At 35.7% G+C, this 27,311-nt stretch overlaps 1 protein-coding gene and 1 long non-coding RNA gene across 2 annotated transcripts in view; one reads left to right on the top strand and one right to left on the bottom strand.

The window, feature by feature from the left end:
* HSF2BP (heat shock transcription factor 2 binding protein) overlaps nt 1-27,311 on the top strand; it is a 118,595-nt gene that overhangs the window by 26,346 nt on the left and 64,938 nt on the right. The window contains exons 3-4 of the mRNA XM_069074830.1: nt 14,999-15,102; nt 25,423-25,572. Coding sequence (XP_068930931.1) covers nt 14,999-15,102; nt 25,423-25,572 — 254 coding nt within the window. The remainder of the gene's footprint in view (nt 1-14,998; nt 15,103-25,422; nt 25,573-27,311) is intronic.
* Nucleotides 6,035-17,939, bottom strand: LOC138151385 (uncharacterized). The gene is made up of 2 exons (XR_011165807.1): nt 15,690-17,939; nt 6,035-6,499 (listed from the first exon to the last, which is right to left on the bottom strand). It is a non-coding gene; the product is annotated as an uncharacterized lncRNA (long non-coding RNA).

Below are 27,311 nucleotides of genomic sequence, written 5' to 3'. Positions count from 1 at the left end.
TTCGCTTTGAAGGCTGAACATGTGACAGGAAAGGGAGCAGTAGGAGAGAAAAGTCAAACCTGGACAGCAGGAGAAGCTTGTCCTGCCCATCACTGACTTTCCTGAAAAGACAAGTGCAGAAGGAGATGGAAGACTTGAAAATCACAGGGAAGGTTGCTTCTCTTTGCCCCAGAGTTTCTCCACATGCCTATTGGGAGATCAGGCTGGCTTTAGGATATAGAAGTTATCTTGTGCTGGCACAGATAGAAGTTGTTTTCACTAACCTCTGGTAGTCCCCTTAGGGAACAGGCAGCAGGAGATGAAGTCTCCATCCGAAGTTCTTATTCCTTTTCTCATGCATAGATCAGGTGGTCTGAGCAGGAAATGGAAATCTCTTGGTGCAGCAGGAAATCTGCTTGGGGCATATGGAAATTGACTGGGCTCCTTACTTCCTTTGCTCTGAGGATTTGCCTAAGCAGAAGTTTGAAGGCCCTATCATGGACAGGGAACGATCTTTATCTTCATTAGAGAGAAAGAAAAAATGCCTCAAGCATGTTGAATGGAGCCCTCTGTAGCAAATCTTGAGAACACATAGACAAAAATTACACAGATTGGGCTGTCATGAGGCAATGGGATATACTGTATAAGAAGGCTGGAAAGGTTGGGGAGGGGGAGGTTAGGTTGTGAAAGACTTTCAATGCCAAACAGAGGCAGTACGTCTTAACCTTTTTTAGTCCATAACATAACTGTGTAAGAATTTAATTACTCTTGTATTCTCCATAAGCAATTTCCTGGTTCAATTATATGTTCTTTTTACATCTCCAGGTGCTAACTCAAGTTATATATGCAGATATGCGTACACACATCCTCTCTGTCAGTAAAACATTGGAGAACAGGACAATTTTGTGACATGACAGATTGTCATGTTAAATTTCATGAAGAACTAATTTAGAAACATTGGCCAAAAGCAAGTCTTAATTCTACAGTCAATGTGTTGGTTTTGTTTTGTTAAGTTGACAAGGAAGAATTCTATTGTATGTGATTGGGAAGTAATAGCAATGTTAAAAAGAATCAATAAAACATTTTAGAAGTCTCAATTCCTCTTTAAATATTTTTTTTTGTTTCATACGAAAAGATTTTTAGCAGTCTGTTCTTTAGGATTATCACAAAATAACAATTATAAAATCTTTTGTGTTTTTTTAATTATTTTCACAGATCTCTAATCTCATCAATATGGGTACATCATTAGTGGACATTATAATCCATTCACATCCTGTCATATACAATTCTTGTCCCTGTTTTCCTTCATAACTTTTTAGGAAGATTTACCCAGTATATGTGGAGGTATATTTTGTGGGTATTTGTGTGGTACTCACTTTGGCTACTTTTTGTCCTCTTAGCCATATCTCCTTCCATTTGTCATAATATATTTTCTTATACTACTTCTAGCTAGAATACTAGATCATATTTGGAAACATGCTGTAGTTGTCTTTTTATGTCTACCCTGAATCTTTCCATTGTCCTGTGGATCACCTTGCAATGTCTGTTCTTTTTTTATTTTTAAAGCAATTGGGGTTAAGTAACTTGCTCAAGGTTATACAGACAGTTATTTTGTGTGGGTGCCAAGTATCTGAGGCTGGAACTGATTCCGGGTCTCCCGATGCTGGGGCCGGCGCTCTTACTCACTGCACCACCTGGCTGCCCCAACATCTGTTCTTATATTCACTATATAGTATTATATTCTCATATTCATTTATATAGCATTATAGTCTCATAAGTTATATAGTATTGTCAGGAGAATATTTAAGTTGAAAAGATGGACTTTGGGAGTGGGCTCACCTTGAGGTTGTTGAAAGCAATCACATGATTTCTCTAACTCAATTAACTATCCTATTTTATGTCATAGGTTGTACAATAGGCATTCTTCATCAATTTAGTTTTTCCTGTAGGAATTGTTAGGAATTCTCTATTGCTCTATCTTTAAGGAGGTTCTGTAATATTTTGAGGCTTAATGTAATCAGTATAAGCAAGGTTCTATAGGGATTTCAAAAGTATGTCTGACTAGGCACAAATAGCATGTTTTCTCTCGACTTTCTCTCTCAGAAGGCTTTGGGGCAAACTTTGTTTGGCCATCCAAGGATTTTCCTTTTTTACTAAGAGGCAGAAATAAGGAAGGGAGTACATTTCAGCTATGGGAGACAACCTGTGCAAAAGCACAGAGAAGAAATATATGATCATAAATAATGAGCTGGAAGAGATCTCAGATATCTTCTAAAAATCCCCTCATTTTATAGATAAGAGACTGAGGACCAAGGAAGTTGAGTTTCTTGTCCAAAGTCACACAGGTAGTAATCATTAGAAGTAGTTTTTGAAAGACTACAGCAACTTATCACAAGAATAATACACTTTGATCAGGTAGGATTTATTCCAGGAATGCAAGGATGGTTTAACATTAGGAAAACCATCAGTATAATTGATCATATCAACAATAAAACTAGCAGAAACCACATGATTTATCTCAATAGATGCAGAAAAGGCTTTTGACAAAGTACAGCATCCATTTCTATTAAAAACACTAGAAAGTATAGGAATAAATAGAACCTTACTTAAAATAATAAGTAGCATCTATTTAAAGCCATCAGCAAGTATTATATATAATGGGGATAAGCTAGAAGCCTTTCCATTAAGATCAGGGGTGAAACAAAGGTGTCCACCATTACCCCTCTTATTCAATCTGGTACTAGAAATGTTAGCAGTAGCAATTAGAGAAGAAAAAGAAATCAAAGGAATCAAATTAGGCAAAGAAGAGACCAAGTTATCAGTCTTCGTGGATGATATGATGATATACTTAGAGAATCCTAAAGAATCAAGTAAAAAACTACTTGAGACAATAAATAAATTTGGCAAAGTTGCAGGATATAAAATAAACCCACATAAATCCTTGTCACTCCTGTATATTTCTAATGAAATCCAAAAGCAAGAGATAGAAAGAGAAATCCCATTATAAAATATTTGGGAATCTACTTACCAAAACAAACCCAGGACCTATATGAACACAACTACAAAACACTTTTCACACAAATAAGTCACATCTAATTAGAAAAACATCAATTGCTCATGGCTGGGTCAAGGTAATACAATAAAAATGACAATTTTACCTAAATTAAATTACATCTTTAGTGCCATACCAATCAATTTACCAAAAAATTACTTTATAGAACTAGAAGAAATAGTAACAAAATTCATTTAGAAGAACAAAAGGTCCAGAATATCAAGGGAATTAATGAAAAGAAATGCTAGGGAAGGTGGACTAGCTATACCAGATTTTAATCTGTATTATAAAGCAGCTATCATCAAAAATACTTGGTACTGGCTGAGGAATAGAGCAGTGGATAATGGAATAGATTGGGTACACAAGACTCAGCAGTCAATGACTATAATAATCTACTCTTTGATAAACCCAAAGACCCTAGTTTTGGGGATAAGAATTCACTATTTGACAAAAACTGATGGGAAAATTGGAATATAGTATGGCAGAAACTGGGCATAGACCATTATCTAACACCATATACCAAAATTAAGTCTAAATGGGTGCATGATCTAAGTATAAAGGCTGATACTGTAAGCAATCTGGGAAAGCAAGGAATAGTTTACCTGCCAGATTTATGGAGAGGGGAAGATTTCATGACCAAACAAGAATTAGAGAGCATTATAAAATGCAAAATGGGTAACTTTGATTACATGAAACTGAAAAGCTTCTGTACAAACAAAGCCAATGTAACCAAGATTAAGAGGGAAGTGGAAAATTGAGAAAGAATTTTTATAGTCAATGTCTCTGATAAAAGCCTCATTTCTAAAATATACAGAGAATTGAGTCAAATCTATAAGAATACAAGTCATTCCCCAATATGAAAAAATGTTCTAAATCACTATTGATTAGAGAAATACAAATCAAAACAACTCTGAGGTACCACATCTCACTGGTCAGATTGGCTAAGATGACAAAACAGGAAAATGATAAATGCTGGAGAGGATGTGGAAAAATTGGAACACTAATACATTGCTGGTGGAGTTGTGATCTGATACAACTATTCTGGAGAGCAATCTGGAACTATGCCCAAAGGGCTATAAGTAATTTCATATCCTTTGACCCAGCAATACCACTTCTAGGGTTGTATCCCAAGGAGATCACAGAAGCAGAAGGAAGACCCATATGTACAAAAATATTTATAGCAGCTCTTTTTGTGGTGGCAAAGAATTGGAAATTAAGGGGATGCCCATCAATTGGGGAATGGCCAAACAAGTTATGGTATATGAATGTAATGGAATACTATTGCGCCATAAGAAACGAAGAGCAGATGAACTTCATATCTACCTGGAAAGGGTCATATGAACTGATGCTGAGAAGAGCAGACCAGGAAAAATTTGTACACAATTACAGATACAACGTATGTGTGACAACTAACTTTGATAGACCGGACTCTTCTCAGAAATGCAGGGCTATAAGTAAACTCCAAAAGACTCATGATGGAGAGAGATGTCTACATTCAGAGAAAGAACTAGAAAGAACAGAATTTGAATGCAGATTGAAGCAAATTACCTGCTCTCTTTCTTTTTCTTGTTTGGTTTGGTTTCTTCTTTCCCATTGTTCATTCCATCAGATACAATCCTTCTTTAAACCTGAACAATGTCTAATGTGAAAGTGTCTGCAGATCCTATACGTGATTGTATGCTGCTGGGGGGGGGAAGGGGAGGGAAGGGAAGAAAATTTGAAACTCAAAGAACTGGGGAACTGAATCTTGTAAACTCAAAGTAAATGAACAAATTAATAAAGACAAAAAAAGTAGTTTTTGAACATAGGTCCCCTGACTCCATTCTGGATTGAGTGTTGTATTGCAAGGAACAATAAGAAAGCCAGTTTAGGTAGACTTCAGAGTGTGTGAAAGGGAGTAATTAAATAAGTTTAGAAATGTGGGTTGGAGCCAGGTGACTGAAAGCTTTAAATGCCAAACAGAATCAGTGAAGAAACCAATTAAGACCAATAAGTAACTTTGTATTTGATTGTAGAAATAAGGGAGCCACAGGGGTTTGTTATATAGAGGAGTGACATTGTCAGACCTATGTTTTAGGAAAACTACTTTGACATCTGTGTGAAAGATTGAATGGAAGACAGGAGATACTTGAGGCAGGGAGGCCAATTAAGAAACTTTTTAAATAGTCCATGTAAGATGTGATAAGTACTTGAACTAGCTCAGTGGCTATATGAGTAGGGAAAAGTGAATGGATATGAGATATGTCTTAGAGCAGTGGCATTAAACTCAAATAAACTTCAAGTAGAAATGGGGACCACTAATTTGTATATAATGAACCCTGCATCCCTCTATAAGGTCCACATGTTGACTTAGTTTAAAACTGTAATACTATCTATATTTTTATTTTTTTGTTAAATATTTCCCAATTTCATTTTAGTCTGGTTTGGGCTGTATTTGAAAGTCTTGTGGATCATATGCAGCCCAGAGCCATATGTTTGATACCTCTGTTATAGAGGAAGAGTTATCAGGGTGAGGCAACTGGTTTGAGTATATGGCCTAAGGGGAGTGAGGAAGTGAGGATGACTATGAGTTTGTGAACTTCAGAACTTAAGAGAACTGGAAAGATGGTGATTCCCTTAGCAGAATTAGCAAAGTCTGGAGGAGGTTTGGGACATGTTGAGTTTGAGGTACTTGTGGGATATCTAATTCAAAATATATAATATGGCAGTTGGTTATAAGAGCCTGGAACTCAGGGGAGAGGACAGGGTTCAGTAGCTGAATCTGAGAGTCTTCTTCATACAGATAATAAGTAGGCCTCATAGGTTCTGGTGAGGTCACTTAGAGGGAGTTTGTAGAGCAGACCTGCACAGTTTGGCAGTAGGTAGGGCCCAAAATTAAAATAGGTTAAACTTCTTTGGGCCACAGATCTGTTTTTAGTGACTCACTTTCCAAAGAAGGGTATAATTAATGATTAAATTATTTTGCAAATAAACTATTATTAAAAAAGGGAATTTCAATTGATATCAATTATACTTAGTACTTAAGATTTTTATTTATCACAAAATCATATTAATACTAAAAAATTACTTTGCTAAGTGGTACAAGTTTTAATATATTTTTCTGGTTTTATTATTGTTTACAGTTTAGTTAATGGGACATATTAACACTTCTTGTCAGCAGTATTGTATTCTGGAATCATGTTTGAAATCAAAGTTTTCAAAATAACTTCCAAGTGTTCATTGATTAGAGTTGATTGTTGTTTGTTTTTATTCAAGTTTATAGTGGAGAAAGTTTGTTCACATGTGTAGGTATTCCTGAATATGCTGAAAACCTGTAAAGCACCATCTCACAGATTTTTAAACTTTTTCTTGTCTAAACTCTTGTAGAAATCTTGCAGGCTGTTTTCTCTGTATTTATTTTGATAAACTTCGTTGAGCACTGAAGTTCAGTAACCTCTAGCCGTAAATGCGGGGGGAGTTCCTGTGGATCTACAGAGAAAGGATCTTCAATTAATTTAAATTTAATATCTTTTTTGGATAGTGTGTCTTCTGTCAAACTCCTGGAACAAAAGTTCAATGTCAACCTAACTCAGCATACTTATACAATGTTTCATACACATAGCAAAGTGGCACATTTCTCCTTTTGAGAGTTGGGTTTTGAGGAGTTTCAGTTTCATTTTGAAAGCCTTTATTGCAGCAGTAATTTGAAAAATAAGTTGACTTTCCCCTTGAAGCTATAAATTCAGTTCATTTAGATCACCTGTGATGTCACATAAAAAATACAGATCATTATTCTAAACTTCATTATGCAGCTTTGGGTAATTTTTGGAATCATTCTGTAAGAATTGAACAGTTTTTTTCTGGAGAGCAACAAAATGTTGCAGTACTCTTCCATAGCCCCATCAAACTCTTAACAAATTTCTGTGATAGAGTACATCATTGTAGCTGGCATCAACCTCTTCAAGAAACACTTGAAATGGCCTATGTTTAATCCCCTTGAACAAATATAGTTTACAATCGAAAGTACCACTGATGTTACATGGTTACAATTCAAAACTTTGCTGCATAACATTTGCTGATGTACAATGTAATGACACTTAGTTGTTTTTTTTTTTTTGCCAACAAACTCTTCAACAACAGTTACTGCACCAAGGTTTTTCCTTCACATAGATGGAGTGCCATCAGTAACAAATGATCACTAAGTTACAAACGTTATGCCTACCTTTTCAGTTATATACTTGTTCACTTGATTTGTGATTTCCTTTCCGGTAGTTTGACCTTGCATGGAGTATAAACCATCCAGTTCCTTGGTTACTTCAAAGTTGTCATCAACATCACAAATGAAAATTAGAAGTTGAGCAGCATTTGTCAAATCAGTGCTCTGGTCCATCAATAAAGAATAATAGCTGAATTCATTTGCATTCTGATTTAACTGATCGTTAAGGTTATTGGATATATCAGCTATTTTTTGCTTCATAGTCATATTGGACTAATTTATAGTCTCAAAAACACTTTTTTTTAAAAAAATCAGGACATGATTCAGAAACTGCAATCAGCAAACACTTCTTTATAAAGTCAACTTTGGTAAAAGACTTCCTAGCAGCAGCAATTTCTGTGGGAATCTGAAAACTAACTTTAGTAGTTGCCAAATTTTTTGAGTTTACTTTCTTGAAAAACCGTTGTTCTCCACTGAGATTTTTCAACAATTTGGAAGCTTTAATTTGTTTTTCGTTGGTGTCCAATTTGCTTAAGTCAGGGTGTTCTGATTTGAAATGGTGCTGAAGATTGTTTTCCTTTGGAACAGCTGTTACTTCTAGGCAAACAAGGTGCAATATTTTGTCCCTCCTGTTAAGTAAACAAGAATCTATTTGTCTGCTCTGGGTTAAATACTCTTATGTCATTTAATCTTCCATTTCTTTTTTTGTTTGTTTGTTTTTTGTTGTTTTGCTTTTTGGAAGGCAATTGGGGTTAAGTGACTTGCCCAAGGTCACACGACGTGGGTGTGTGTGTGTGTGTGTGTGTGTGTGTGTGTTGTGTCTGAGGCCAGATCCGAACCCAGGTCCTCCTGACTCCAGGATTGGTGCTCTAATCACTGCGTCACCTAGCTGCCCCCTTCCATTTCTTTTTATCACCGATTTTACAAAGTCACCCCCAGAACGTTAATGTTAGAACCAAAAAATGCTCATATACAAAAAAATACTGAACTGAGTTTCTGATCTTGGAGAGAGCACCAGACATTCATGTAACTTGGAAGGTGGCCTTGCAGCAAGGGATGGGAAGAAACCTTTGCATTGTTGCTGCTCATTACATAGCAGGCATCAGCTGTGTTGTCATGTGGCTGAACTCTCTTTGATCCCCGTTCAATGCTAGTAACAACCAAAAACACAGCGAAAAGATACAACTCTTGCTCTTCTCATATTAGACAAAGACTGATGTTGGTTGGTTGCCACGGGTCATGTGACAAACAGGAGAGAGTGTGCAGAGGCAACCCACCCACCAAGTTACATGATGTGCATAATAGTGACTAGTGAAAGGTGGGTTAAGCAGGGCACAGACAAAGCACTCCTTATATCTCTACTTTCTTTTATATCCTCTACATTTTTCCCTGGGCCACCTGAAATCCTTTGGTGGACCAAATGTTGTGCAGGCCTGATGTAGAGAGAAGATAATGATGATGATGATGACAATGATGACAATAACAATGACAATGATGATAACAGTAGCTAGCATTTATATAGTGCTTTAACAATTATAAAACATTTTACAAATATCAACTCACGTTATCCTCTCAACAACCCTGGGAGGTAGATGCTGAAATTATCCCTATTTTATAGACGAGAAAACTGAGGCAGACTAGTTTAAGTGATTTGCCCAGTGTCCCATACCTAAGTGTCTGATACTGGTTTCGAACTCATGTCTCCCTAAGTTCTAGATCCAGTGCTCTATCCATTGTGCCAGATAAAAAGGTTTTGGACAGAATTGAGGTTGTGGGTTGTACGTTCATTCAGATCATGTGTCCATTGAAGATTTATTATGATATATGTTATTATAAAATGATCTAAATTTAATTTCTAATAATATATTTTCTGGTTTTATTGAGTGTCTTGTAGACCTGGATTCTTCTGTGTTGACTTGGTTTCTTCTTCAACTCATTTGTGTTCTTGGGTTTATTGTGTTTGATTGCTTCTTTATTTTCCATGATTCATTTATCTATTTTACTATTTTAAAAATGATTACCAAATGGTTTTGATAAATCACTGCTTTATAGTCTAATTTAAAAGAAAGAATACAATTCTTTCCATTTTTTGCTTTCTTTTTAAAGTTATTTTCCTTGACAATCCTTGGAATTTGCTCCTTCAGATAAATTTTGTAATTAATTTTTACTTTTTTTTTTCCTTTTTGGAGGGGATAAGGCAGGGCAATTGGGGTTAAGTGACTTGCCCAAGGTTACATGGCTAGTAGTGTCTGAGGCCAGATTTGAACTCAGGTTTTCCTGACTCCAGGGCTGGTGCTCTATTCACTGTACCACCTAGCCGTTAACTTTGCTACTTTTTATACTTTTATTTCTTTCTCTTGTCTTATTGCTTTATTTATAGAACTATGTCATTTAATAATGAAGATAAAAGAACACCTTTGATTTATTCCTGTTCCCATTGGAAAAGCTTTCAGTATTTTTCTATTTCAGATGGGAAAAAAAAAACACTTTCAGAACTACTGTGCTTTTTAGGATTTCTAACATAAGTGAGTGCTATATTTAAAAGAAAATGTTTTCCTAAGCCTATTATTATAATCATGTGGATTTTTGATAATTTATGAATAATTATATTATTTGTTTTCCTAATAATTGAATTTTTGCATCCCTGGCACAAATTCAGTGTAGTCTTAGTGGATAATCTTTTGTAGTATAGGAATTTGGGCAGCTTGCAGTGGGTAGAACACTAGATGTAGAGTCAGGAATACCAGAATTCAGATTTGACCTCAGACACTAGCTCTGTGACCCTGGGCAAATCACTTAACCTTATTTAAATGCCTCAGTTTCCTCATTTGTAAAATGAACTAGAGAAAAAAAGGCAAACGACTCCAGTATCTTTGCCAAGAAAACCCCAACTAGGGTTTCAAAGACTTTGACATGACTGAAGAACAAGTATTTTAATTAAAAGTATTTTAGTTTAATTAGTTTTAAAAAAGTTATTGGAATTCATTTAGCCATCTAGAGCACCTCTCCTTTATTTTTAAGTGTCAAAATGCAGAATATGTACTTTGAAGTGGGGCTAAAAATCTATCCCACTTACCATATGATCAGACCTTGGCATCTTCAAATGTATGTAGTAGTCAAGAACCAGGAAGTAAAACAAATAAATTTTATCTAATTTATAGCATAAATGTGGCCTTCTAGGTCCTTGGGCATGGCCTTTTGACTGAATCCAAGTTTTATAGAACAATCCTTTTATTAAAGGGATTTGTTCTATGAAATTTGGATTCAAAGGGCCACACTTGCAGACCTAGAAGGCCACATGTGGCCTTAAAGTTGTAGGTTCTTCACCCCTGGACTAGGCGCAAACTTACAGAAAGCTAGCAGTAAAGCATATGAAGAGAGAGCCCATGTTTGGGCTGGAGGGGGTAGATTTCGAGATTCTGGACGCTGTAGTCCTGGTTGTGTGTAATCTTTTTGGATTAAATCAGTACCACAGATCCTCTGCTGGGCAGGGCTGTGCTTATCTTCTGAGCCTCTCTACTTTCCTGCTAGACAAAGCCATGTCTCTGCTACTCAAAAGCCCACCAAAGCAGTGTTAAGCTCTTTTAGCTAACATCTCTTTAATCTTGGCATTTTGGGAACTTTGCAACTTTTCTTTGGCCATGCCTTGAAGGAGCTTTAAATTCTTTCAATGAAAGCCTGGGATCCACAGAGTTTTTCAGATTTGCTTTCTATTTATTACCTTTGAGGAATTTTTTCTTTTTGAGCTATAGAAGGCAATAAAAGCAATATAGGCAAGTCACTGGAGAGTTTACCCTCTTTCAAACTGTAGTAGGTACTGGAAAGCAAGATGTCCTTTCCCCAGCTACCTCTTAACACAATATAGGATGTAGCTGGTGATATAGTGGATCTATACTTGGGCCTGGAGTCAGAAAAAGTCAGGAAGACTTGAGATCAAATTTGGCCTTAGATACTTATTATCTGTGTGACCCTGGACAAGTCATTTAACATTCATTTTACTCAGTTTCCTCAACTGTAAAATTGGAATAATAAAAGCATTTAATTTGCAGAGTTGTTTTGAGGAATAAATGAGATAAGAATTGTAAAAGGTGCTTAACACAATGCCTGAAACACAGTAGGTACTGTATAAGTGCTCATTCTCTTTCCTTTCCTTTCTTCAATCAGCTTTCAACATCAGAGCTTGCCTTCAGCCAGATGAACTTTCTGTATCAATTGCAGAGCCTGTCTTTCTATAGTTAGCTGGTCTTAGCTATACTTATTTATATAAATTTCAATGTTACAGGATGTATAAGAAACATATGTAGACAACAACATATTGTTGGATTCTAGTCCAGTCTACTTTCCTCTTCCAATTATGAGAGGTTTCTTCCCATTCATATTCATGGTTATGATGACTAATTGATTATTTCTTTACATTTTGTCCTTGTACTTTTTCTTCCTTTTATTCCCACTCCCCTCTTTACAAATATGAAGGTAATGAAAGAGATGTGGTTTACTTGACACTTGTGATCTATAGATGAAGTAGTCTGTTTACACTTCATTGCTCCCTTTCTTCTTCTAGTAGCTTCACCCCTGATGCTAGTCAAAATGAGAGGCAGAAGCAAAATCTATTATGTTTCTATTGAACTAACACTTATGCTGGTGCCACTTCTGCTCCCAGTCAGCTCCATCTCAGGGTCCATAGATTTCCCTTTCTGTCTTCTTAAGTTGCCTTCAGCTGGAAAAATGACTCACTCACAATTTGGTTTGAAGTACTTTTTAAGTTGTAGGGGGCTGTGTTGGGAAAGCTCAGCATAAATGCTGACTTCACTCTGTCATCTTGGCTCTTCCCTAGCACCATAGATAATGAATCAGTATCATACTTAATCTAATTATGTACCAAATAACATTTAACTACTCTTTACCCTCTTTCAAACTGTAGTAGGTACTGGAAAGCAAGATGGCTTTTCCCTAGCTACCTCTTAACACAATATAAGATGTAGCTGGTGATATAGTGGATCTGTACTTGGGCCTGGAGTCAGAAAAAGTCAGGAAGACTTGAGATCAAATTTGGCCTTAGACACTTATTATCTGTGTGACCCTGGACAAGACATTTAATTTCCATTTTACTCAGTTTCCTCAACTGTAAAATTTTGTCTTCAACATTGTCTTCCAACTATGCTAGTTGCATAGGATAGAGAAGTAAAACTATAATAATATATAAAAGTACAAAAAGAGAGAAAGAACAGTTGAGTGAGTTGAGCACAAAACTAAAAATACTAGAATAAGAAAAAAAAAGCAAAAACAGGCTAGAAATTTTAAAAATTAAAGAAAAGATTAACAAAAATTGAAAGCAAAAAAAAATCTAGCATGATAAATAGGGAGCTTTTAAAAAAAGAATACAATAGATTAATCTCATTAAAAATAGGAGAAGGGGGGCATCCAGGTGGCTCAGCGAGTAAGACCACTGGCCCCAGTGTTGTTATGACCTGGGGATCGAATGTGGGCTCAGATACTTAGCACCACACCCAGAAATAACTGGCTGTGTAACCTTGAGCAAGTTACTTAACCCCAATTGCTTAAAAAAAAATAGGAGAAGGGGGGCTGCTAGATGGTGCAGTCAATAGAGCACTGGCCCTGGAGTCAGGAGGACCTGAGTTCAAATACAACTTCAGATACTTAACACTTACTAACCGTGTGACCTTGGGCAAATCACTTAACCCCAATTGCCTTGCCTTCCCCCCTTTAAAAAAAAAGCAAAAAAAAATTAGGAGAAGGAAAACCAGATTATATAAAAAATGAAAAAAATTGTAATAGTTGAAGAGGAAATAAGGAAAATTATCAGACATTTTCCTTTAATTATATACTAACAAAAATGACAAGAAATGGCGAACACTAAAAAATATGAGGTACTCAGGTGAACAAAGATAGAAATAGATTATTTAAATAATCCCATCTCAGAAAAAGAAATTGAACAATCAATAAATGAACTCCCAAAGGGGAAAATAAAAAGTCCAGCACTAAATGAATATGGAAGTATATTTTATCAAATATTAAAACTAATTCAAATATTACACAAACTATTTGCAGTTAAACATATTGAACTAAATATCCCATAGAAATTTTAAACTCAACATATCCAAAACTAATTTTCTTATCTTTTTTTCTTAAACCCTCTTTTCTTCTGAACTTGCCTTTACTGTTGAAGTTTCTTCCCTTGGTTATCTAGACTTATAATCTAGATCTCATACTCTATTCCTCCCTCTTCTTTCATATCCAATCATTTGCTAGGTTCTTTCTCTCTTATGATACTACCATTTGCTGTGGTGTAGATACTTCTTACCTCACTCCTGGACTATTATAATAGCCTTCTACTTAGTCTCCCCACCTCAAGTTTCTCCCCACTTGATTCTGCCCTTCACTCAGCTGTCAAATTGATTTTTGTAAATTTAAGGTCTGATCCTGCCACCTTACCCCCCATGCTCCCATTCAGTCATTTCCAGTGATTCCCTATTGCCTCCAATATCAAATATAAAATCCTCTTTTTTTTTCTTTTTGGAGGGGAGAGGGCAGGGCAATTGAGGTTAAGTGACTTGCCCAAGGTCACATAGCTAGTAAGTGTTAAGTGTCTGAGGCCGAATTTGAACTCAGATCCTCCTGACTCCAAGCGGGTGTTGTATTCACTGTGCCACCTAGCCCCATAAAATCCTCTTTTAAAGCTCTTCATAACGTGGTCCTTCCTACCTTCCCGGTTTTCTCATACTTTACCCCCACTTTAGACTGTGAGCTCCTTGAGATCAGACTTCCCCTCTCCTTCTTTATAGTTCTAGTGATTAGCAAGGTATTTGACACTTTAGTAGATGCTTAATAAATGCTTGTTTACTGATAAAAATATGAAGAGGGAAAGACAAAATAAAGAAAATTGTAGGCAGATATTCCTAATGAATATGGATGAAATGTTTTAAATAAAATCTTAGCAATTACCATAAGATTTCATAGATATGAATTCTTTTAATTTTTTTCAATGTAATTCAGCTTTATTTGATCAATGTTATTATCCATGCTTAGGTACAAAGTTTAAAAAATAAAATTAGTAACAGTTTGGGATTAATTTAGAATTTGCAGGAAAATTTTAAGAATGTTATATAGGAAGTCCACACTTTTAGTCCTAATGTAATTTTTTTTTCTTTTGGCAAGGCAATGGGGGTTAAGTGACTTGCCCAGCATCAAGTGTCTGAATTAAAATTTGAACTCAGATCCTCCTGACTCCAGGGCCTATTGTCTATCCACTGCACCACCTAGCTGCCCATTGTGTTAATGTATCTTAAAGATGACACTATAAAGCAAATAATTATAAGGAAAAATCTCAACTGTGTATTTACTATATGCTACTTTTATCATATATTGTAAAATTAAGCATAAACCTATGAATGAGCAAGTAAAGGTATAAGGTTTTATTAGGCAAGACTGAGTCACTGAAATCCCAAATGCAAGATGGTAAAAAGGGGGCACTGCCTATAAATGGTTTTTGTGGTGATGTTTACAACAGGCCACAAGGAGGAGGCATTATACAAATGAAAAAGTTTAAAAGAGCAGCCTCCCATTTATTAGCCAAACACAAAGAATCAAAAAAATGTTGGAGATAGTAGAGCTCTTAGTCTTAGTTTGATCCTGTTATTATTTTTTTAATAGAAAATCAAATACAGTTTTTCTAACAGAAGAGTCAAAAGTTTGAGCTTATAGAGATAAAGAGTTTGAAAAATCTCAAGAATTTTTTTCTTCTTTCTTACCAGGCCTGGAAAAGAAAGAGCAGGAAGTAGAACAGATAAGAATGGATTGTGAACATTTTAGAGCCCGATTGGAAATAGCACAAGCAGATAGCATAAAAGAGAAGAAGGTATAGTAGTTGTTAAAGAAAAAATTAACTGTTCAATTTATGTTTATGTTCAACAAATAGTAGAGTATTTCAGTTTTGCACAAAAAATGAAAAGATTTATTATTTACAACTCTTAAATATCATTAGATAATATATCTCAAGTTTTTTTTTAAATTCTGAGTGAATTGGCAAATTGTTGGACAGTGGTCTTTAATAAAAAGCTAAGTAATGTGAATATTCACTTTATGCCTTTTAGTAACTGCTTACAATTAATGTAGTATAAAAGATTGTTTAAAAATCTGAAGAACTATATTGTAACAAAAATGATAAAATGCAGTCCCAGTAGTGGTTTACAAATAGATTTAAAGACATTTAATTTGAAGTATTCATCTCTTTTTGGTGAGTTGTTTATTGGTGAGAGGCAGAGAATGCATTTGAAAATTGTCAGATGATAGATTTTTATAACTAACATGGATATTCACTTCATGTCTTTTAGTAGCTGATTACTATTAATTTAGTATGAATGATTGTTCTAAACACACACACACACACACACACACACACACACACACCCCCTACCTACCTTGGACTTGTGTTCCAGGACTTACCTGAGCTCTGAACTCCACTTTCTGTGTCTTTAACTGAAAAGGACCAAAAATCCAGTTCCATTTTTTAGGACCAGTTGTCGAGGGGGAAGGGGAGATGACCCTCAGGAGGCTGCTCCCAATCACATGGTAGGCTGAAGAAGAATATCCATATCTGCCCCCAGGTCCTTGGTGTTCCCTATATAGGTTCCCTCATCTTAGATGTCTTCAGCAGGCACCAAATACCCATTACATTTATGTAAGAAGAAACCCACTTAACTAATATCTTTATGGTGTCCAGTTAAAGCTGCAAAGTATGTCGAACCCCAAAGAATTAGAGATTGCTTTTACCTTGGTTAAGTCTATGTTCCATTTAAGAAAAGAGTTGGGTGATATCTGAGAGAAGAAATTAGGTTTGGGGAAGATGGATAGAAACCAGTGAATAGGAATAAAATGAAATTTTATCAAATAATCAGTCTAGAGGTGAGGTCAAGCTGGAAGTTACAGAATCCAAGATAAAAATCAGAGGTCAATTTAAAAGGTCAAGACCTGGTAGAAGTAGTTGCAGGAGCAATACAACTTAGAAGATAATTTATTTGAAGATAATTGTTCCTTGTTCTCTGCTTTCTTTTGAGTCCATGTCTAAACTTAATTAGTCTAGGAGGCAAATTTGGACTCTTTAATTTGAGGATTTGCACTTGTGTTAGGAGAAGGAGAATTCTAGGTTTCAAAGCATAGGAGAACAACTGCTGAAGCATCTTTGAAACAGAATTGTATATTCTGACAATGTACCACTAGTTTAAGCCCAAGTATGGTTATTTATGATGTTGACTACTTAAAAGTTTGTCTGGGTTTATGCAAAGATCTTTTTTAGTGCCATCCTTAGATAAAAATGTAGAATCATAGTTATTTCCAGGGCTTCACTGTATCAAAATTATCAAGGATGTGTTTAAAGAGCATGCTGGGAGTGTTAAGCAAACTCTAATGATGTCTTTAAAAAAATGTCTTTGTGTTTTAATTTAATTGCATGATATGTTCTGTTAGTTTTAAAGCATAGATTTATTTATGTTATGCAATATGCACCAACTTCCATAATATAGTTATTGTAGAAAATGTATTAAAAGCTCATATTTACTAAAAACATATATCTCTACTTCTATGGTAGAGCATTGCTATTGTTTCTCCTCTTCTCAGACAACTATTGTAAAAAAAATTGACCTATATAAATGGCTTTAAGTATGATGTGCCTAGTGCATTGTAATATTTGTAATCTTTGTCACCTGTACTTTAATGAAATAACATGAAAAGCTTGTGGCCTTACTTTCATTATAGTGACACCTCTTTTAAATGTTAAAATATAGATCATTTTTATGTTAAGATAAGAAAGGAAGAAACAAACTGTTAATGAATATACTGATATTCATACAAATACTTCAGCCTCATTGGTTAAGAACTTACATGAAAATAATACTACTACCAGTTCTGCTGTGAGCAACATACTGAATGATGGCCAGTAGAAACAGATTTTGTATTTTAGTTCAGGTTAGTATAGTTCCTAATCAAAGCTATCACATGTCTACCCTATTGAGTTGGTGTGTTATATCCCAAAAAATAGATTAGAACTCCATTCTTAATTATCCAGAGGTCCTTATCAGCTCCTATTGAGTAAAATAGGGATAAAAAAAAGTTTTCAATATTGTATGAAAAAGTACAAGTGGTTACAATATAGTTCATCAAAGAAAGCAGTATTTTGGTTTTGTTGCTATTTCCATTGCTCCTTTAATCTATTGATGTTAATTCTGAAACTTCCACAGGGCTAACAATTTTTAAAAAACAAAACCACCATCCATTTAAAATTATTACAAAATGTAAAAAAATACTTGGAAGTTTCACTTCCAAGATACACACAAAACTATGTAAATATAATTACAAACAATTGTTTACAGAAATAAAACCAGATCAGGGCGGCCAGGTAGCACAGCGAGTAAGAGCACCAGCCCCAGTGTTGAGAAGACCTGGATCAAATCTGGGCTCAGATACTCAGCACCACACCCAGAAATAACTGGCCGTGTAACCTTGAGCAAGTTACTTAACCCTGATTGCTTTAAAAAAAAAAAACAACAGACCTAAATAATTGGAATAGTATTAATTTTTTTTAAATGGTAGAACCAGGCAGTATAATGAGAATGATAATGCTACTTAAATTTATATACTTATTTAATGCAAAATTTAATCAGCTCACCAAAGGATTACTTTATAGGACCAGAAAAATAATAAAGAAATTCATATGGAGAGAAAAAAGGTCAAAAATCTCAAGAATAAAAATTAATGGGAATGAAGGGGAACTAGTAACTGCCAGTCTTAAACTTTACTACAAAGCATTAATTATTAAAACAGTTTGTTACTGCTTAAGGAATAGATGGATTGATCTGTCAAACAGATCAGATATACAACATACAGAAGAAAATATATCTAATTCTCTAGTATTTGATAAACTACTGCAATGAGGACTCACTATTTAACAAAAACTTTTGGGAAAATTCTCAGCATGAAAGAAATTAGAGTTATAACTGACCAATACTTTATAACTTCTACAAAGATAAGCTCCAAACCTAGATATAAAAGGATCATATCATAACCATATTAGAGAAAAATGGGGAAAAAATTAACATATTAGGTCTATGGATAAAACAAAAGTTCATGACTAAACAAGGAATAGAGTTCATAAAAAATATAAATGTATAATATTTATTCCATAAAATTGAAAAGATTTTGCACAAACAAATTCAGTGCAGCTAAGATTAGAAGGGAAAAAACTGGAAAAAATCTTTGCAGCAAATTTCTCTGAAAAGGGTCTCATTTCCAAGATAGATAAGGAACTAATTCAAATTGATAGGAAATAGAGCCATTCCCCAATTGACAAATGGCCTAAGGCTATAAACAGGCAGTTCTTAAGGGAAGAAACCCAGACTATGTATTAGCCATATGAAAAAATACTCCAAATTAGAGAATGTAAATTAAAGCATTTCTAAGATTCACCCTCATACCCATCAGATCAGCAAAAATGACATAAAGGAAAATTATAAATTTTAGAGGGATCATGGGAAACATTGATGCACTGTGAATGAATACAAGTTGTGAATGGTTACAACTATTCTGGAAAGCAGTTTGGAATTACACACAAAAAGTTACTAAACAGTGCATCCTTTGACCCAACAATACCATTGCTAGGCCTGTGCCCAAAAGAGATCCAAAAAAAAAGAATTTTTATATTTTTTATATATTTATAATATTATATTATATATTTATGTATAACTACAATATGAAATATTATATTTATATTCTATAGATAACATTTATATATAAAAATAGTTAAAGCAGCTCTTTTTATTGTGACACATAAGAAGACTTATATGAACTGATGCAGAATGAATGAAGCAGAACCAGAATCATTTGTATTATAAGATCAATATCATAACAACCAACAGTTTTGAAGACTTTTATAAACTGATGAAGAATGAAATGAGCAGAACCAAAAAACCAATTTATAAAACAATAACAACTCTGTAAAAACAAGCAGTTTTGATCAAACATTCATTATTCCAGAGGACCGGTGATGAAACATGCTATCTATGAGATAGAAGTGCTAGATTTAGGCTTAAGAAAGACATAAACATATTTGCATGAATCCATTGAGGGAACTTATTTTGCTTGACTCTCCATATTTGTTCCAAGAAATCAGTTTTTCCTTTCTTTTTTTTCACCAATGAGGCAGGAGTCAGAGAGTAAATAGATTTATGTTAATTTTTTTAAAAAAATAGTGAGGTGAAGGGGTGCTCCAGATATGAAATGTTGCATGCATTTTCAGATGAGGTCCCTGACCCTATTAGCTTTACTTGACTACTTTATTTTGTTACAAGATATTTCAACTCAGGTTGAAGGCTTTGAAGTTACTGTCAAAAACAAGATGGGCATGCAGAGCAAAAACAATATCTGCTATCAAGCAAAATTTAATCCATCATTCTATAAACTTAAGAAGAGCATACTGAAACAACTTACCTTTCTGAAGCTAAAATGAAAGACATAATCTATGAAATAAATTTATTCAGGTTCATCTTTGCCCTTCATTTGATATATCCTATATATCGGTGTTAATTAAGGCTCTTTAACTGCCAGATCTTAACTTATTTACTGTAGTAACAGGTTGGAAAATTTCCATAACTCTGGTCATGACAGGTGACCCCGAATATTTTCAATCTATTAAAAAAATAAATTTTAGTTATATTTTTTTGTTTTTAGGTCACGCACATTTCACAGTGTAACTCTTTCACCCCTTTAAAAAAAGTTTAGTGCTCTCTGTCCCATCCAGGCTCGAGTGTAGGAGGTACTCACGGCCCCCCTAATGATTGGGATTGAAACTTTGACCTGCTTCCTTTTGACCTGAACTGGTTTGCTCCTCCTTAGACAACCTGGCGGCCCCTTGCTCCTGGGAGCATATCACATTAATGCTGAACTTAGTTTAGATACTGCATGAGCAGCACCCAATGTAGCTCAGTGCTCAAGACCTGCCAGCCAGTAGCTGACATTATAGTCATATGCTGCCATACCCTACTCAGTCCTCTTCTGTTATGAGATCAATTTGGTCACTCAGGACTTTGTTTCTCATTGGAATAGGCTGCCAGAAAATCTGGCATGGCCTCTAGCTCCTAGACCTCAAGTGGCTCCCTCTCCCAAGCTCTTGAAGGATATAAGGTTACAGCCTATTCAAATACTTTTTTAAAATCTAAGAGCAAGAAAACAAATAAAGAGGCAAAGAACAGAGGCCTCTGGTATTCGTGGACCACATGTTGATCTAGGTGAGGAGATAGGCAGTTGACAGGAGGAGGCCACTGCAGCCTCTGTTAATACTGCTCTCAGATTCATGGTAACTGAGAACCAATAGTAGTCTGTCCTTCTTGCTCACTTACCAACGAATGAAAAAGGGCCAGATCACCCAGTCATTATCTTTTGTACACATTCTCATTACCAGCTCAGCAGCCAATCCAAAGACTACTATTTACCACATGTGATGGCGACAGGAAACAGTCACAATACCTGGGCACTCTCTAAATTAGGGAGTAGGGCCCTTCCGTTACATGTGATTTGAAGCAGGTTCCTCAGTCTTTTTTGTTTTTTTGAGGTAATAACAGGCAGAACAAACTGATTGCTCTGAAAATGTCAGAGAAAATGACATAATCTGCATTATACGTAAAAATAACAACCTTTTTGTTTGAATATCTAATTAGTGTTGGCCTTTAAAGATAATTTAAAATCCTTGGGTGTACACTTAATGAAACATGCTGCACACACCTGTCTATGCAGATTATTTACAATTTGGAACCAGTCTAGTTGCAAGAATTCTGGATTTTCAGAATCACAAAATTAGAGAATCATAGAATTTGAGATTTGGAATCTACCTCAGTGGCCATCTAGTTGAACCTGTGCATAAAAGGAATCCACATTTTAACAATACCAAATACATGGTTTTCCAACTCTTGCTTGAAGACCCCTGAAGAGGTAGAATTTGAAACCCCCTCCCCCCATAGTCCATTCCATTGGACGGCTCTAATTATTAGGAAGTTTTCTCCAACAAAACCTGAGTTGACCTCTTTCTAACTTCCACCCAATGTTCCTAGTTCTGCCCTATAGGAACACATGGCATAAGTCTAATATCCTTCACAAATACTTGAAAATAGCTGTGATGTTAATACAGCCATTCTAGAAAACACTTTGAACTTCATTCCTGTTGACTCAGCAATGCCATGATTAGGCACAGACCTCTAAAGAGATAAAAAAAAAAGAGGGAAAGTCCTCTAAGCCCAAAGTATTTATAGTAGCACTTTTATTATATAAAGAATTGGAAACAAAATTGGTACCTATCAATTGGAGAATTATGAGCAAATTATGGTATGTGAAAGTAATAAAATATAATATTATGCTCTACAAAGTGATAAATTTAGACAAGCTTGGGAATACTTTTATGAACTGATTCAGAGTGAAGCAAATAGAATCAGTATAACAATTGTTAAATAATTACAGTTTTATGGAGGAAAACAGCTTTGAATAACTTAAGATCTCTGATTAATGCAATGATTGGTTGTGACTTCAAAAGATAGATGATAAAACATGCTTATCATCTCTTTATGAAGAGATGATGATATGGAGATTCGGAATGAGACATGCATTTTCAGACATTGTCAGTTGTGGCTGTTTTGCTTGACTATATTTGTTATGGGTTTGTTGTTTTGTTTTGATTTTTTGAGGGAGAGAGTATTATAAAAGGAAGGGAGTAGATATAGTAAAAACAAAAAAAAGAATATCAACAAAACATTTTTAAAAATACAGAGAAGACTAGAAGTTCAGAAGGGAATACATTTAATTATAGAGCACTGTTGTAACTACCATGTTAAATTTAATATATATTTTAAGAAACTAACTTGTATGTAAAAAAGAAATTGATAATTTATTATTCAAGCATCTTTTTTTCTCCTATTTATATGGATATGTTCATGTTTATTAGTTATTATTGGTTTAATAATAAAAAATAAAATCCTTCAAAACCCCACCCCTTCTTACCATTCCAATTGTATTACATATTACTTTCCTTCTTTCATACTATGATCTCATCTTCTTTCTATACCTTGATACTCTTGTCACTTGTCTCTGGAACTTTGTACATGTTCTCCCCATGGTTGGAATTCACTTCCTCCTTTCTTCTACTTCTGGGAATTCTTGATCTCCTTTTAGAATTAAGTACTACCTTCTGCCCTTCTGCAAGATTCTTTTCCTGGTCCCCCTAGCTGTTAGCTGCTAGTACACTCCTCTCTTCTTTTGTATGTATTCTGTATATGTTTGCATTTTGTTTCCCTTGGCAAAATGTAAGTTCCTTCAGGTCAGAAACTTTCATTTTGTCTGTCTGCCAGACAACCTAACACATTGTCTGGCACATTGTATATCTTTAATAAATCATTTTCAATTGATTGATCAGTAGCATTGGAACTACCACATTTAAAATTGCTATGTGAAGATATAGGAATGATGTAAATAAAGATAAATTTGGGAGGAGAAAGTGGATATACCATATAGATACAAAGGGAATTCATGCTGAAGGCGATGCACTTTTTTTTTTTTTTTTTTGCTTTTTGGAGGGCAATTGGGGTTAAGTGACTTGCCCAAGGTCACACAGCTAGTTTTTGTGTTAAGTGTCAGAGGCTAGATTTGAACTCAGGTCCTGCACTGCACTGCACTACCTAGTTGCCCTTGAGATACACTTTTTAAAATTTTTAGGAATTGTTTTTATTTATTGCATTTATCATTTCTCAGTGAGAGGGCAGAGTGCCAAAACATGGGTAAGCTCATGAATGCTGTTGTTACCCCCCCAAAAGTAATTGAGAAGACATCTATAATTGCTGAATGCATATACCTATTTTCTCATTTTTATAAAATTTTATGAGAACAGCCTATGTACATATGGAGGGTGTCTTTAAAACCACTATACAGAGGTAACAGACAGGCATTTCTATCACAGATCACTTTTTCATAGTTATACAATTGACTGAAAATTATAGAGAATACAAGATCCTACTGGGCTTGTTATTTGCTGGTTGCTTAGGCTTTACTGACCTTATCTAATATATGGTAGGCCAGGAAGGTGACTAGACTGGTAGATGAGACAATGACCTTGCCCCTGGGCTTACCTTTGACTGGCTTTTTCCTATTCAGGTATCTATATGGGAGAATGGAAGAGGCTTGTAGTTGAAAAACTGGGGGACCTGGTGCCCAAGAGCTGTTTAGTGTTTATCCAGCCTATACGTGGCTAATGATGAGGAGCAGTTTAGGCTTCAGAAGTTAAAGGAGGTTTGCTTGCTGTAAGTGAGATCTCCTGAGGGTAGATTTGAGACTGAGGGTACCAACTCTTTAGCTAATAGTGTCCTTTCCCCTCTTTGTTTTAATGAGCTTGATGCCTGGAACTGATCATTTTTAGATAGTCTTATAACCAGGATAGATGGAGGTCTTAAAACCAAGACTCTTAAGGGAATGAGACAGGGTGTAATGGGAATGGGAATTTGAACATCTTCCCTGCCCCTTAATAGACCTAGGGGGGAGTTTAAAGACTCCCCCTGCCTCCTAATGGGCTGAATGTAATCACGTGGAGCCTATGATGGAGGGAATTTGCTAAAGGGTGCAGCAGAGCCCACAGGAAGCTTCCCTGCTGTGAAGATAAACTCTGTTCCCTAATAGGCTCACTATAGTCACATAGAGCCTATGGTGGGAGGAGTTTGCTGAAGGGAAGGAGAGCCTATGGGAAGCAGAGCCCACAGGAAGCTGGTCTGAGCTAGCCAGATGGTGGGAGAGAAAGGACGCTCAGGCAAGGAGATAGAGAGGTTTGTGAGTAGATATTGATCTTGTATTGGTTTGTGGGAAGGCTGAAGGATACTGTGGCTCTCAGCGTTATTATGGCTTCTGTATATCTTTGGTACTATAATGGAATCAGCTTACTGGTTTTGGGATTGGGTTTTCTGGTGTCTGAATCAATGCTTCAGCTCTATCCTCTATCTGGAGAGTTTGTTATATTTTGCGTTTGAATGTCATACAGTACTTATAGTCACAGTCTTTATTGTGATTGTGGGCACTGTAAATATTGTTTTGGCGCTACAACAGGTTAGTCTATAAATACTGTCAGTCTGTAAATAAGAAACATTTTTTTCCAGAACTTCTGCTCATCAGTGGTTGGGGTGGCTGTTTTTCTAAGAACTATAAAGATACCTTTCTGACTGAGCTAAAAGATCCAAGCAGAAGAAGCCCCAGAGAAGCCAGGCAGTCTTCAATCAGAAGCAAACAGAAGCTCCATATCCACATAGTCCTAGTGGGATTGGATCTGGCAATGCTAAGTGAAGACTGTGGTTAAGCAAAGCAGCTTTTGGAGTTGACTAATGCAGCAGTTTTTGGTGGACCAACATCTAATGGAGTTTACACATTTGATGTCCAGAGTCTAGTGGAGATTATGTGTTAGAGTGGGGAGCAAGCCTGATGGGGCAGTGTGATGATATCACCAGAAGACAGCAGTGTCCCTAAAGCATCAGAAACATGAGTTTCCCCTTTCTACATGCACTTTGGCCAAACATATTTCTTACATGTTGGCCTTTCCACTCATATTCCATACATATATTCATGTTTCTCAGTGATGGTGTGTGTTTGTGGGAGGTTTTTATTGGGGAAACTTTTTATTGCTACTTTTCTTACTATGAAATTTCATTATATATTTTTGCTTTGAACTAATTGTTACCTCTGACTATTAAAGGTAGGATACCTGAGCTATTGTTTTAGGGAGCAGAAACAGGGCTCCTTAGCAGTGTTTTAGTTAATAAATGCTTGAAAAATAAGTTGCACATAATAGATACTTACTGTTTCATATACAAGTCTCTTTCTTTGTATATGGACATGTTCTTTTCTGTCGATGTTTGTCAAATTAATAATTAAAAAAATAAAATTTTAAAAGATTTAAAACAGTTATACTCAGTAGTATCCTTCCTTTTCTGAGTTTTGTCTGCCCTGGATAGTGGCTGTCCAGGAAATAATTTTGATGAGTCAAGCTTTCTAGTTAACATTTATACTTACAATTCTAGAATTTTATTTTAATTTGCTATTACTTGTCAATAAAAGTAGAAATAGAATGATGCTTTTAATATTTTGATATTTTATTCTGATTTAATTTCAGGAGAAGCTGGCTCTTAGACAGCAGCTGAATGAATTGAAGCAGCAACTACTGCAGCAGGCAGAATATTGTACAGAAATGGGAGCAGCAACATGTACGCTTTTGTGGAGTGTCTCCAGCAGTGAGGAAGTAGTAAAAGCAATCTTGGGAGGAGTAAGCATCCTTTGTGAACTAGATCCGGTATTAGAGCTCAGCATTAAATAATTTGGAGGATATGGTAGTTATATTAATACTTTTATATAAAAGACCCAGTTATTTGTGTCTTTTAAAAAATGTATTCAGTATTTAAAACACTATAATAACTCTCACCTTTTCCCAGTCACCAGTGAAATGAAGTGAAGCAGGGTTGTTTGCTTGCTTCTGTGCTTTTTAGCATGATGTTGTCTTCAACAAGGATGAAAATGCCATCAAAGTCAATTACTACACTGATGGTCAGCTATTTAGCTTGAAAGGTCTACAATTCAAGACTAAAGAGGAGAGTTGGTTCATGACTTTGTGTTTGCAGAGGATTGTGCATTCAATGCAGCCTTTGAGGCTGAGATGCAACAAAGTATGGATTGATGCTCTACTACTTGTGCATTTAATTGTGCCCTAAGAATTAATACCAAAAAACCAGGTTCTCCACCTGCCAGCACTGCCTATCCATACATGGAACCATCAGATATAGCAAATGGATAAAATTTTGAACGCTGTGAATGCCTTTTTGGAGGGGGGAAGGCAGGGCATTTGGGGTTAAGTGATTTACCCAAGGTCACTGGGGCCAGATTTGAACTCACGTCCTCCTGACTCCAGGGCCAGTGCTCTATTCACTGCACCCCCTTGCCGCCCCTATTTAATATAGGTATTAAAGGAGAGAGAGTACCTATAGCCAGAGTGAAAAGTGAAGGAGAAGACATCTGAGCTGAATCTCAAAGGGTAGGTTGGATTTTTAGAAGTGGAGACGGTGAGAGGGGCATTTGAGGAAGTCAAGGCAGCAGTGACTTGATGAGTCCCTAATGATGACACTGGCTTGAAATGTTTATGTGACAGATGATAAAGCTAGGAAGGCAGAGTCACAAACCCCTGTGAAGAGTCATAAGCAAATTTAGGAATCATCTCATAGTCCTACTCCCTTAGTTCAAAATGCAGAAATGGATTTCCAGAGAGGTGTGTATTGATTTGTTCAAGGTTGTACAGGAAGGAAGCAGCAGAGCTGGAGTTTCCTCTTACGTTATCACTCTGTCTCCCTTCTCTAAAAGATTAACCTCAAAAATATGAGATGGGGGAGATATAGCTGGAGAAGAGTTCATCTGAAAAAGATTCACAAGGTTTAATAGATTAAAAGCTCACGGTGAACCAGCAGTGTGATATCACCCCTAGAAAAGTTAACGTGATCTTTGGTTCCATTAAGCAAAACTTAGTGTCTGGTAATAAGGAAATGATATTACCACTGTACCACATCTGGAGTGTTCTGTTCTGCTAACATAAGATGTGCCACATTTTATGAAGGACATTGATGAGCTGGAGAATATTTAAGGAAAGAAATCAGGGTGGTTAAAGACCTCAAGTTCATGCCTCAAGTTCAAGGTCTGTCAAAGGAAATGGGACTTTTTAGCCTGAAAAAGAAAAAATATAGGGGGAGCATAATAGTTTTCTTCTAAGAATCTGAAGCAATGTCACATGGAACAGTCTGTTCTAGGCAGCATATAGATGTGGTACACCAGATAGGGTGATTGGAGTCAGGTAGACTGAGTGGAACCCAGCCTCAGCCATTTACTAATTGTGTGACCTTGGCCAAGTCACAACCTCTCTGAGATTCCGTTTACTCATCTGTAAAATGGGGATAATAACAACTTTAATATCTACCCCCACAGAGTTGTTGTGAAGCTCAAATAAAATAGTGTGTATAAAGT

The sequence above is a fragment of the Petaurus breviceps genome, unplaced genomic scaffold (assembly GCF_028583685.1).
Source record: "Petaurus breviceps papuanus isolate PSGF00001 unplaced genomic scaffold, PetGlider_PUasm1.0 90897, whole genome shotgun sequence".
NCBI classification, from domain to species: Eukaryota; Metazoa; Chordata; class Mammalia; order Diprotodontia; family Petauridae; genus Petaurus; species Petaurus breviceps.
This window is presented reverse-complemented; position numbering and strand designations above follow the sequence as displayed.